The sequence below is a fragment of the Corylus avellana genome, chromosome ca5 (assembly GCF_901000735.1).
Source record: "Corylus avellana chromosome ca5, CavTom2PMs-1.0".
Classification (NCBI taxonomy): Eukaryota; Viridiplantae; Streptophyta; class Magnoliopsida; order Fagales; family Betulaceae; genus Corylus; species Corylus avellana.
Genome location: NC_081545.1, coordinates 24,108,379 through 24,121,129, shown reverse-complemented (window position 1 = coordinate 24,121,129; position 12,751 = coordinate 24,108,379). Strand labels below are relative to the sequence as shown.

The window sequence follows — 12,751 nt, the reverse complement described above, 5'->3', positions numbered from 1 at the left end:
ATACAAAAGAGAGATTAAATTTAATGAACCAAAAAATTCCAACAGAATTTTAGTTGAAGGCCGTATTCACGAATGTAACTTTCAAAAAATCAATGCATAACATGAAATTGGCAAATTACAAGGGTGCGCATGCAAACGGATAAGGGGAAATTTTCCGCAAGGATAAAACTGACTCAACTGTTTTTACCAAAATAATATTACATAAAAGCACTACTAGCAGCAAGCCACGTGTCCCAGTAAAACCCTCTGAACCCACGTGCTGTTTTGTCTCTTTGTGCCACCATGTTGCAGAAAATATCTTTCTTTAAGTAAGGTTAAATTTATTTTATCCCCTAAAGTTTTACCGATTTTTTAATTTGAACTCTAATTTTTAAAAATTGATAATGTACTTCCTTAATGTTTTAAAAAATTTTAATTCAGACCATCCATTACTAATTTCTGTTTCATTGGACAAAAATCATCTCATGTGAGATTTTAATGCTCTTTATTCTAATTTTGTCCTCATTTAAACTTATGAAATTACGTAATTACCTTCATTAAAACTTATAAAATTCAGTGTAATTAGTAATTTTATAGAGTTTAATGAGGGCAAAATTGAAATAGAGGGCATCAAAATCTCACGTGAGACGCACATGAGATGATTTTTGTCCAATTAAACGGAAATTAGTAACGGAGGGTCTGAATTAAAATTTTTTGAAACATTAAGGGAGTACATTATCAATTTTTAAACATTAGGGTTCGAATTGAAAAATCTGTAAAACTTTAGAGGGTAAAGTTAATTTTCTTCTTCTTAAGTATGTAGAGGGTGGGTCTGACCAAAAAATAGAAGATGAATTTAAAGTTGGCATTTTTTTTTTCGTTCATATTTTTTGTTTATATTTTATTCATTTTCTTGTCTATCTCTTGGCCATTTTTTTTTTTACAAATTAATCACATGAGTTTTATAAATTCAATAATTAATTTGTAAATTTGTTGTGCGAAATGTATAAAAGATGAACAAAGAAATAATTTGTATAATTTTTTAAATTTCAAATCTATTGTTAAATTTGTTGGACCATATGCTATGAAATACTTCGTTTATATTTTGTCTTTTTCATATCTTATTCATTTTCGTTTATATTTTATTTCAAAGCTATTACACATAATTTTTTGGCTATTTCTTTTACAATCAATCAGAGGAGTTTTACAAATTTAATGATTAATTTGTAAATTTATGTACGAAAATGTATATATAGTATGTGAATAAGGAAATAATTTATATCATTTTTTAATATGTTAAACTTGTAGGACCCATATTTTTGTCATTACTAAAAGGGAAATGCTATGTGTTTTTTTAGTGTCCTTCTAACTGTAATGTGGCTTTTAAAATTATCGTTAAATATAAAATTATTATTATTAACTTTTAATTAATTTATGATTTTAAAAATCGTATCATAATTAAGAAAACACCAAAAACATAGTAGAGGAATACCTGACATTCTCCCTACTAAAATAGCATTAGCGTTCGGACTAGAGTCAACTTTTCTGGGATGGATCTCCTTTTACAAATTATTGAAAATACAGGGTCTTATTTACAATATTGGAACGTTGTTTGTCCTTTATATAATTTGCCCCACGAGCTCTGCGTTTCGGTCAAATCTGAAAAATATCGAAAACTCTTTGCTTAGGGTTTTGAAGAACACATCTCAAATTCTTTTCACTCCTTTTCAATCGCTGCCCTCGAAAGGTAAAGAACTTAATTTCCAATTTTGTTTTTTCTTTGTTTTCATGTCTCATTGTTCCGTTTGGTTCCTGAGAAGGTTAGTGAAAAGGGAGGAAAATTTGGGATCTGGTACTTCGTTGCTTCGTGGAGTGGCGTTTGTAAAGGCTTTGAGTTTCCCTTCCTTTTCCTACAGTTTCTTGGCAACCAAACGGTCGTGTATGTGCTGATCCAGGGGTGTGGGTTACTTTATGGTAGATCTTGATTGTTCCCTGACTTGATCTGTTTTATGAGTTAATTTATTTTAACTCTAATTTCATTGATGAGTTAGGTTGTTTTAACTCTAATTTCTTTGTATTTTTTTTTTTTTAATGATTGGAATCTGAAAATTTTGGTGGATAGTGGATACTTTCTTTTGGGGGTTTAGTTTGAATATGCTTTATGGTTATAAATTTTGTGGAATGTTTAGCTGATGGTACTAGCAGATATTTGAGCTGGTTGTTTCCTTTTTGGGTGTTTGTTGGATATTGGTTTTGTTATTGGTGTAGTGGTTAATGGGTTTTCTTGTGTCTGCTTTATTTTGAGATTTTTGTTGAATATTGGTTTCATGGTTGATGGGTTTTTTGTATAAGATTCGTCTGGAAGTGGTTATTGGATATTGGTGGTATTATTTCTGTATTGGTTTGGGTTTTCTGAAAGGATGTTTGAAAGTGGTTGTTGGATATTTTTAAGCTTTTGTCAAAACTGTGTTTTGACCATTTTTGGAGTAAAAAAGTCAAAAAAAGTATTTTTGAAATTTTGAACCAAACATGCAAGCTTTTTGTTTAGCACAGCAATTTAGGTACTAAAAGTATTTTTTCCCAAACAGGGTCTTAAATCTCTTTGGAAATGCCTTGTGATCTTCTTTCATTTTCGGGTTATTAATAGATGCCTGGTTTTATTATCATGAAGCCAGGAAGGGCACATTTTGTCTCTTTGGTGATCAAAACATTGTTTTTCATTGCCTAAGTTAATTTTCCTTGAAAATAATTCCTGGAAAGAAACCATGGCTTTTTTTGCAAACATTTTCGAAAACACTTCTCTTTTCAAATCCGCGCAGGCATTTTTTCTCAAAACCCTTTTAATTAACTTTTCAAACCACAAAGCTCAAATCTCTTTTTTAAAAAACAAAAACGTAAAACGAATTTCAAAAACAAAAGACACTATTTAGAAAGCTTTTCACACTTTTTTTTTTTTGAATATTTTGAGATATAGGTTTTTGAATGTCAGGTGTAGGGGCTGATTTATTATTTATAAAAATATTAAAAAATAAAAAAATACAGGGTGGGGAGGCCCTATTGCCACCTAAACCCAGTGTGGTCATCTCTGACCAAGACAGGGGTTGGCTATGGAGCCACCGTAACCAGATAGGGCGTTCGGCCATTTAGACCTTATAGGGGTGGCTTTGCGGCCAACCCCTCTCCTCTACTGATGGTGGCTGCATGACCATTTTTTTTAGAAACTTTTTTTTAATAAGTAACAAGTCAACTCCACACTTGATTTTGTTTTCTCAAAATAATTGTGCTTGATATTTGTTTCTTTCAAAATACAAAACATTTTTCAATCTTAAAACACTCTCAAATGTGGACCCCACCAAGGACACTCATCAACTTTACATCACATAAAAAAAAAAAAACAATCAAACCAAAACATGAAAAACACTTTTCAAAACCATTAACAAACGTACATTGTATTCACACCCTAGACACAAACTAATTTTGGTGTATGAGCCTTATTCAATCTGAATGTTTTTTGTTACTCGTTGACTGCCGGTAGTGACTCCTAATGTGTTGAGTTGAATATTTTGGTTTATTTTGGGGAAACATATACAAATTTTGGGTTGTTTCATATTGATGGATGGATTTATGGGTTTTCTCTGAAGCTTGACTTGTAAAAAATTTGGTCAATTTGAAAAGAAAATATAATTATCCTGGTTCTAGTTTCATTTTTAATTTTCATTTTCAGAAAAGAGACAATTTCCACTCTCAAGTTTCGATCTGATGTAGTTTTAAATGGCATCCTGTTATCAGCATATTATATATAAAAAGAAACCTACAGTTGTTTTTTTTAATTCGGAAGACCTTTTTATTCCCTGGGTTATTATGATGTGGTGATGCGTACTTTCGGTTAGCTGCACTAATTGCAGTTGCATGACCAAGTTTACTTTTTAATTGAGTCAAGATATATAAAACTGTGATGGTGCTTTCTTATAGTGTCGCAGGAAAAATGAGGCCCATCTTCTGTGGAAATTTTGAGTATGATGCACGACCATCTGATCTGGAACGGCTTTTCGGTCGATATGGGAAGGTTGAGAGAGTGGATATGAAATCTGGTAAGATCTCTCACCCATCTTGTGTTGGTTTTTAATGAAATTATTTTTATTTCCAATTAATCTATGTTGTTTCTTTGTTCTAATTCCTTTCTTCTGCTAATCATCATGACTTTGGTATTTGAGCCTTGGACTCTAAGCTCTTTAAAGTGCCAGAATTATTAGTTTTCGAATGTGCATTTGGCTTTTTGAATAATCTATTAGTAAATGTTTAGCAGTTCGGCATTGAACTTCAAGAGTATTCTCTGAGAAAGCATTTGAGTTAGCAAGTTTCATGCATGAGTGATAATTGACTGCATAAAATGAAATCACCCGGTGAACACTGTCTGGCATTTGATCTGATTTGACTTGGTTCCATTATGGAAGAGAGAGGAAATGTGGTGCAAAATGGGAAAGCATGGAGGATGAAATGGTGCTGATAAAAGTAAATTTAGGAGAGTTAAGGAGCTGGTAATTGCTATAATTGTATGTCCTGGGGCACTACCCAAGTTGATTCACAGTAAGGTAATCGCTTGAGCTTCTTGCAATTATAGGCTTTGACTTGTTTGAAAATAAATTGCTTGTTATCTGTTTTGAGGTTCTATTAATGGACACCGAGCGACAAAAATGAAAAAAAAAAAAAACTTTTGTATACTTGTAATCTGTTCCGGTATGTGATGCGTAAAAGGAAAAAAACAACTAAACAGCCATATATAAGTTGCCTGCACTCTTCTCAATAAGGCATGGGCTCCTCCATCTGCAAGGCAGCTCAGAAGGAGCAAACCCATCAATGAAGGTGGCTGCTTCCTATTGCTCTCGTAGCTCGGCAGTATGACTGTAACATCAGTCAGAATACGTGATTCAGCGACTACTTGCTTCCTTTGTTGAGTTGTAGTGTGGGGGTTCAGGATATCTTTAAGAAAAACATGTTTTTTTTTTTGAGGCATCAACCCCCATATTCAAAATTTTCTTTGGCGCAGGATTATCTTGGCATGTCCCCATTCTTCCTGGCTAATGGATGGGCTCTTCAGAATTCTGTTCTCTGCCTGTGACGAGCTTCCTCTTCCTTTTTTTTTTAAGAAGAGTCACACTGATCCTCAATGGACTACCATCCCACGTTTCCCTCAGTCACAATTGCCTTTCATCCCTCATGACTTTTGCCCAGCCTTCAATATCAGACTTGTTTCACGGTTGAAACATTGCCGACCTCACAGCAGAGGCAGCAGAATAGATCGAGAAGGCACTCTTTTCATTGACCTACCATGAGACATCCACTTTTGGAATGTTGTTCATTGATACCACTTAATTCATCACACAAGGTCTGTTACTAATTTTGCTGGTCACTTAGTTTATAGAATTCACGGAGGTTACCAACATCTTTATTTTAGGTTGGATTTTCAGGGGATTTTTATATTGCTAAAGGAAGAAATGACGGCATGTTGAAGAATCCTTTAACGGGAGGATTCTACCTTGATATATTTGTCAAAAGATATTTTAATTTATGATTCTTGTTATTTTGGTTTATGTGTTTTAGGATTCGCTTTTATTTACATGGAAGACGAGCGAGATGCTGAGGATGCCATTCGGCGACTTGATCGAACAGAATTTGGTCGGAAGGGCCGCCGGCTTCGTGTTGAATGGACAAAAGTATATATCTATGTATTTGTTGATCAAATTTTCTTAATGTATTCTGTTAATTTGTTTTGGTATAGCTTAGCTTATGCACTTTTTATCTGTGTTGCAGCATGAACGTGGCATTAGAAGGCCTAAAAGTTCTTCCAGAAATTCTTCAGCTAATACGAAACCTTCAAAGACCTTGTTTGTTATCAATTTTGATACACATCATACTAGGACAAGGGACTTGGAGAGGCACTTTGAGCAATATGGGAAGATAGTGAGTGTCAGGATTAGAAGGAACTTTGCTTTCGTGCAGTATGAATCCCAGGATGATGCTACTAGAGCATTGGATGCGACAAACATGAGGTATAACTTCGTATTTTGTGAAGTAAGTAGTATTCAAAGCAGTGCCTTCAGTGGGAGGCCCTTGGGCATCTCTTAGGGTGGCTTGAAATGTGTTAGGTCCAGGTTTGGTATTAAACATGTTATAAAATGCATTGATAAATGTTTTTTACCGTTTATGCTTCTGATGATGATGTTCTTTATTTTGATAAGTAATGGCAAACTGTTAATGTTTGATGTTCTGATTGTGATATATGCAGCAAGTTGTTGGATCGAGTTATTTCAGTGGAGTATGCAGTTCGGGATGATGATGATGAAAGGAGAAATGGATATAGCCCTGATAATAGAGGTCGTGATAGGTCAATGGAGAGAAGCCGTGATAGAAGGCGATCCGCAAGCCCCTATCGAAGAGAGAGGGGTAGCCCTGATTATGGCCGCGGTTCTAGTCCTTATAGGAGAGAGAGAGGCAGCCCTGATTATGGCCGTGGGGCCAGTCGAAGTCCCCCTCGTAGGGAGAGGGCTAGCCCCGATTATGGTCGTCCTCGTAGTCGTAGTCCTTATCGAAGAGAGAGGGTTGGCGCTGACCATCGCGATGGTTCTAGCCATAGTCCTTACCAAACAGAGAGGGTGAGTGCTGACGTTGGGCATGGTCCCAGTCATAGTCCTTACAAAAGAGAGAGGGCAAGCCCCGACAATGCTCATGGCCCCAGCCGCAGTCCTTATGGAAGAGAGAGGGCAAGCCCTGACAGTGGTCGTGACCCTAGCCGCAGTCCTTATGGGAGAGAGAGGGCCAGTCCTGAAAATGGTCGTGGCCCCAACCGGGGTCCTTATGGAAGAGAGAAGGGTAGTCCCGACAATGATCGTGAACTTAGCCCCATACCTGAACCCAGGGAGGACAGCCCCAATTTTGGTGGTGGTCCAGAAACCCCGGTGCATGAGAGATATCGCAGGTTTGCAGCATTGTGATTAATTTGTGTTTCTTTATTCTGTTAATAAATATTGGCATTTATATATATTTTTTTACTTATCCATATATCTTTTGATAATGCAGTCGATCTCCCCCGGCGGAGGAATGATCTTGATCCCCTAATATTCAGAGAAGAACTCCAGTTGGTTGTACTGATTTGTGTTAATGGCATAACTCATTTAAAATTTGTTTCAAAACCCTTTTCAGTGACAACTACTACGGCGTTAGGCAGTAGTTGTGTCGTACTGATGGTGCTCCTGCTCCTGAACTTGTTGTGCAGGACCTAGTCCTTGCTACTCTCTAGATTTGGTTTCTGTTCAAAATTTGATGGATTTTACTGTTGGTTTGAACAAGAATTCTGTATGCATAACCTCCCATCCATCTTGGCCTTGATTCTGCTTTCTGTTGCTGTTTTCTACTCTGCAGTAGAATAATATTTGGCCCTCGCCAACAGAGACTGGTGGTTGTGTGTGGTTGTGTGGTGTGTACACTTAATTTGTTGGTCTCATAAATGGTAGATAACTTGTGCAGCCAACAACACCCACTATAGGCTTTAGTGTTATAGGAGTAATCGGGGGATTAAATATCATGGGTATATCTTGGATTTGTCTTGTCTATATTTCCAAGAGAGGGTTTTCATTTGATTCTGTGCTTGCAACCATCATCAGGGCTCAGGAGTTTGGGTTCTGACGACGATAATGAGTGAACAGGATTTGACAAACTATGGGGTCGTGTCCCTAAATTCTGTGGTGTCAAAATATGCCCTAATAGAGGAGAAGGCTGTGAATCAATTTTTCCTTTCTTTCTTTAGATTTGAAGTCATTCAACAGCTTAAATCGGCTCGCATTCAAGTTAATGGATTTTATTTCAATTATATGTTTCTTACCTCCACAGATTTTGCTATTCACGCTGTGGTCATAATGTAAACTGGTTTTGTTTAGAAATTCTGGCTGTGGGCATAAGCTGATAGACACAGATCAGTTTTGATTGTTATCTTTTGGGAAAAGTATAAATTTTTCTCTCAAATTAACATTCAATTTTCCTTGTACTTGAACCAAATAAATTGGAATGTTGATGAAATAAAGAAGTAAAAAGAAATTGGTGACGGACTTTTATTTTTTTCGGGTTTAAATACAAAATTAGTCATTGTGCTTTTGGTGTCTATTAAATTAGTCAATTGTTTTCAAAAGTGACAAAATTAGTCTTATTGCTTTCTAACAATGCAAAATCAATCATTAAGTCTACTTTTGTTAACGAACTATTTTTTCTTGAGCAATTCATGGTTATAAGTGAAGAATGGCAATGCACAGGCAACCATTATGGGATAACCATGAAAGAAAACTCTTGATTTGATGGGATAAGTGCGATTTTTGTTTTTGGTAATGTGCCAGGGTTAAAGTTGAGACAGATGGAGAACTGATTTGACAGTATTCGATGATTGACAGACAATGATTATGTGGAGATGATATATGTAACGCAATATGATTGGACAAATTAGGTTTCTTTTTAACACGTGCCAAATGGCCCACCATCGGAAGTAGACAAAATGATTGATTTTAAACTGTCATAAAGCACAAGGACTAGTTTTATAACTTTTGAAAACCTAAAGACCGATTTCATACACACCACTTTCGTTTTATTTTTTATTTTTCAAAAATTTTGAGATGTTTTTGTGTTATTGAAATTTTTTAAAGGTGTTTAAATCTTTTTGCGAGACAATGTTTAATTAGAAAAACATTGCAAATTAAGTGTTAATTTTCTTTTAGGCAGAGATAGAGATGATGAATTGTACGGCCTAGTATTATTACAAGAACGTTTTTCATAAAAGGCCTCCTTTGCTCATCACCCCTTGTAGGGAAATCTGTTTCTTCCCAAAGCAACTCTAATTGGGCCGGACTCAGTAAACTCAAGCATCAATCTTTTCCATGGGCCGGCCTAAGCCCATCTAAACAACATCTAAAGCAGTAGTAGACCAGGCCCAAGAAGACATCATCATATATAATATAATGAATTCCTTCCACCTAAAATTAAATCTTCCTGCGTAGATTTAGGCGACGTTGAATGTGTCTTAATGAATTAGCTTTACTTACCATAAACAGCGGCTTTTTGAATGAATTGAATCAATCACCTTCGTTCAATAAATCCGGCATTAGTTGTTGGGTCAAAATGTGCTTACTTTTTATTACTCCTTTGACTGTATCGTGTAAAAAGGAGACATTAAGGGGCATCGTCACATCGCAATTATCTCGTCAAACGGAGACTACGTTAGTTTAGCGATGGAGAACAAGTTGGAACACAAATTTTCTACTTAATTAGAGCTACACATCGTTGACTCATTGGGTTATCATTTTCATAGAATTTTACTTCAATTCACTTTTGTCTTTGCTTGTCCACTCAACCGTTTACTTCATGTCCGGCCTCTGGATCTTTTTTTTTGTCTGTTTCTTTTCACACGTATGATCTATAATCTATGATGGGGGAGGGGACGATTAATTTGAGCCAAACTATTTGTATATATGGTATCAACAAATTTAAGTTTGAAGAAAACTTTGTAATCATCTTCTTTGAATAGGCCAGCTTCTTATAACGTTATGATCATGTGACATGGTAAGGATCGATCTACAAATCTCTTTGAAAGGCAAAACAAGCAATTATTATTATTTTTTTTTATAAATGTTACATGTATTTGTTTATTTATTCTTTAATGTGGGCACTTAGAAATAATACATGTAGTATTTCTCATACGTACGTACTTCTCTCTTGGGATTAAGAGAGTTCAAACCATCAAATCATCTATTTGTTTACTTTGTAGCTAGTGGATCCAAATCAGTTCAATGGACGGCGTCATTGCAACTGATCCCCCATCACATATTAGCAAAGAATAATAATGCCTTCAATGGCAAAACAATCAACATAGGAGCCACAGACAAGTCAACAATATCATGAGCTCAAAATCTCTGCAATTAATTCCTTATGTACATTTTGTTCGTGAAGGAACGCATTACCCTTGGCTAGATACTCAAAATATTTCAATATTGACTATTAGCAGGGGTGGCAATTTGTGTTTGTGTCGAATTTTGGTCTTGTCAAGACTTAGGTATAAGACTATATAGATCATCCATAATTTAACCAATTTAATTAAATAGGTTAAATTCATCAACTCTAACCCTCTAATTTTGTATTAGGTTCATGTCGGATTCTCGGGTCATGTAAAAAAATTGCCAGTCATATGTCAGGTTCAGGTCGTGTCGAGGCATGGATATACGACTATATAGGTCAACCCTGATCCAACCAATTTAATTGAACAGGTCCGACAAAATCCAACCATATCTCTTTAATTTCGTGTTAGATTCATATCGTGTTCTTGGGTCGTATCAAAAAGTTGAAGTTGGCCCTTCACAATGTCAATGGACATGCTATTAAAGATGACTTGATTCGGTTTAATTTAAATTCAAATCTATGAAAAAGTATGTACAAAACAAACAACTTGATTCAATTTGTACTAATTAAATGTAAAATTCGTATGTGCTCATCATGCATATATATATAGATATATGCAAATTAATAAGCAATAGTTCTACCTTGCATTATCATACGAGGGAGGTGACTCTAAAAGAACCTATAGGGTAAATGGTCAATGGTGTAAGCAGAAAAGGTGTTGATAAATAGTACAAGAGATGCGACGCTAAACTTTTCCTTCTTATATATGGACTATATCTATGACTTATATATATATATATTTGAATAAAGGAAATTAGATCATCATAATATTAATATTATTGCTCGAAGATAAACTTCTCTCCACCACCACCGAAAAACAACGCGTCATGCTTATCTTGTAGATATTCATTTCAAAAGAAACTTATCTTTATTCCACGTAAAGATTGTAGAGGATGAATCTTTGGTGTGAAAAGAACTCTTTGTTATAATCCATAAACCATATCCCATAAAAAAATAAAAAAATAAAAAATCACTTAAATCACTTTATATGAAGTAAATAAACGTGAAAATAACTTTATTGATGACAGAAACCAATCGTTGTTGCAGTAAAATTAGGTATGATGTCACTGCATATTTAATCAAAGATCACAATTACACAAATCATCTCAAGACCACAAAAAAAAAAAATAATAATAAATAAATAAAGTATTACAGAAATCTTTTTTTTTTTTTTTTTTTCCTCTCTGAGCATTTGCAGAAGCCAAGTTGGTCACCTGTGCTCACGGCCTAAAATTTGCCGACAGTTCAAAAGGAGCCAACCCAGTGGGTCCCAGTTATTGCACTTACTTTTTCGGACAACATTTTTCAAAGTGAATGAAAAATTAAGTTCCCATTCTCCATCAAAGAGCGTGACATTTAGGTTTATCTCCGACGAACAGGAAATGCTTGGGAGGATGTAGTCCACAGCCCTCGGACACGAGTGGGGGATGATAGAAAAACACAAGCTCTTTTCTTTTGGCGCAAATCACGATATGGATAACGTGCTTCCCACCTCACGTATCCCGATAAAGGATGCCACGGTAAAGGAGACAGGGACAGTGGCCCAACTCTCTCCCAATATTGCAAAATTACCGTCAGATGATGGTGTCTCTCGTCAACCAGTTCTTCTGATACCGTCGTCGTCACTTTTTCAGATATCAATTTTTGCGTCATCTCAGGCTCAGCCTTAGCTGCCAACTTTAACAGGGGCTTTAGCTTTTGGCCAAAAAAGATTACGTTTTATTAATTTATTTGTAGCACGTTCATATCTACCGCGAAAAGGCCATACTCTTTTGCTTTTATTTATTTATTTAAATTTTATTATTTTTATTTTTATTTAGAAATCGAGAGAAAAATGGTTTTATGAACTTTGATGTCCGGATATGATTGCATGTCAAAAACCATAATTTTTTGACCATGTTCGATCGGACACGTTAATATCATGTCCAAACATGCATTTTTTTTTAGTTTTAAAACTTGAAATTCTTGCCTTTTCTCCTATATCAATTGACAGTGTCTCATGCTCATAGGACTTAACATCCACCTTATCATCATAGGTGGTAGATATTAACTTTAATTGTTAACTTTATCATTTAATATTAATATTTGTTAATATGGGTAGTGAATAATTTACTTAGATTGTGATTAGTTATCTTTAGTTATGTGCAGGAGCCAACCCACGTTATAAGGTGGGGGGACCCTAGCAACCCGTAGCAATTTTTAAAATCTTCTAATTACATCAATATTAAATGAAGTCCCATCGTATTCTTGTATTTGGCAACCCCAAAGTGTCATCTTGGCCACCCCAAAGTTTTTATCTAGTGGACCTTTAGAATAAAACAAGATGTCCCACATGACAGCAATCTCACCGTGCGTGTGGACTTCTTTTACCAAGTTGTCAAACACATAGTTTTAATATTCTTAATTTTATTACCTTTTCAAACCATATGGACAAGAAATTCATGCAGACCTCATTTATTTCTTCATTATTGGCCATCACCATTTCCGACTCAATAGCATCACTACTTTTTGGAAAAGTTATTCTATTTTGTAAATTATTATAGGATTGTAATATATCTTGGTAATGTAGTAGTTAAAATTAGTCATTAGATTTGTACTTAAAAAAAAAAGGTTAATTTTCATTATTACGTTATTTTAATTGTATGACAATTAAATAACATTATTCATTTGTTTTTAAATAACATTATGACAATTAATTGTATAATAGTTTACTAAATAACATTATTCATTTGTTTTTAAAGCACATGATTTTTATTTTAAAAATTGAATAATGCTATTT

General features: G+C 34.9%; 1 protein-coding gene across 3 annotated transcripts; it reads left to right on the top strand.

The window, feature by feature from the left end:
- The first annotated feature begins 1,618 nt into the window (after positions 1-1,618).
- LOC132180538 (serine/arginine-rich splicing factor RS40) lies at positions 1,619-7,363 on the top strand. Of its 3 annotated transcripts, none has more exons than XM_059593407.1 (6): positions 1,619-1,726; positions 3,952-4,070; positions 5,581-5,693; positions 5,791-6,029; positions 6,266-6,955; positions 7,057-7,363. In XM_059593407.1, exons 2-6 carry the CDS (start codon positions 3,965-3,967, stop codon positions 7,079-7,081), a joined length of 1,173 nt encoding a protein of 390 aa, XP_059449390.1. In that variant the 5' UTR covers positions 1,619-1,726; positions 3,952-3,964; the 3' UTR covers positions 7,082-7,363. The 3 variants fall into 3 exon arrangements, with proteins under 3 accessions (XP_059449390.1, XP_059449391.1, XP_059449392.1); XM_059593408.1 differs by having other exon boundaries at positions 1,626-1,726; positions 3,960-4,070; XM_059593409.1 differs by lacking the exon at positions 1,619-1,726 and adding an exon at positions 5,027-5,365 and having other exon boundaries at positions 3,981-4,070.
- The last annotated feature ends 5,388 nt before the right edge of the window (positions 7,364-12,751 follow it).

Coding starts and splice junctions, on each gene's coding strand:
- LOC132180538 (XM_059593407.1), top strand. CDS start 3,965: ATGAGGCCCATCTTCTGTGGAAATTTTGAGTATGATGCACGACCATCT. Junction 5,694..5,790: donor TTCGTGTTGAATGGACAAAA/GTATATATCTAT, acceptor TCTGTGTTGCAG/CATGAACGTGGCATTAGAAG. Junction 6,030..6,265: donor TTGGATGCGACAAACATGAG/GTATAACTTCGT, acceptor TGATATATGCAG/CAAGTTGTTGGATCGAGTTA.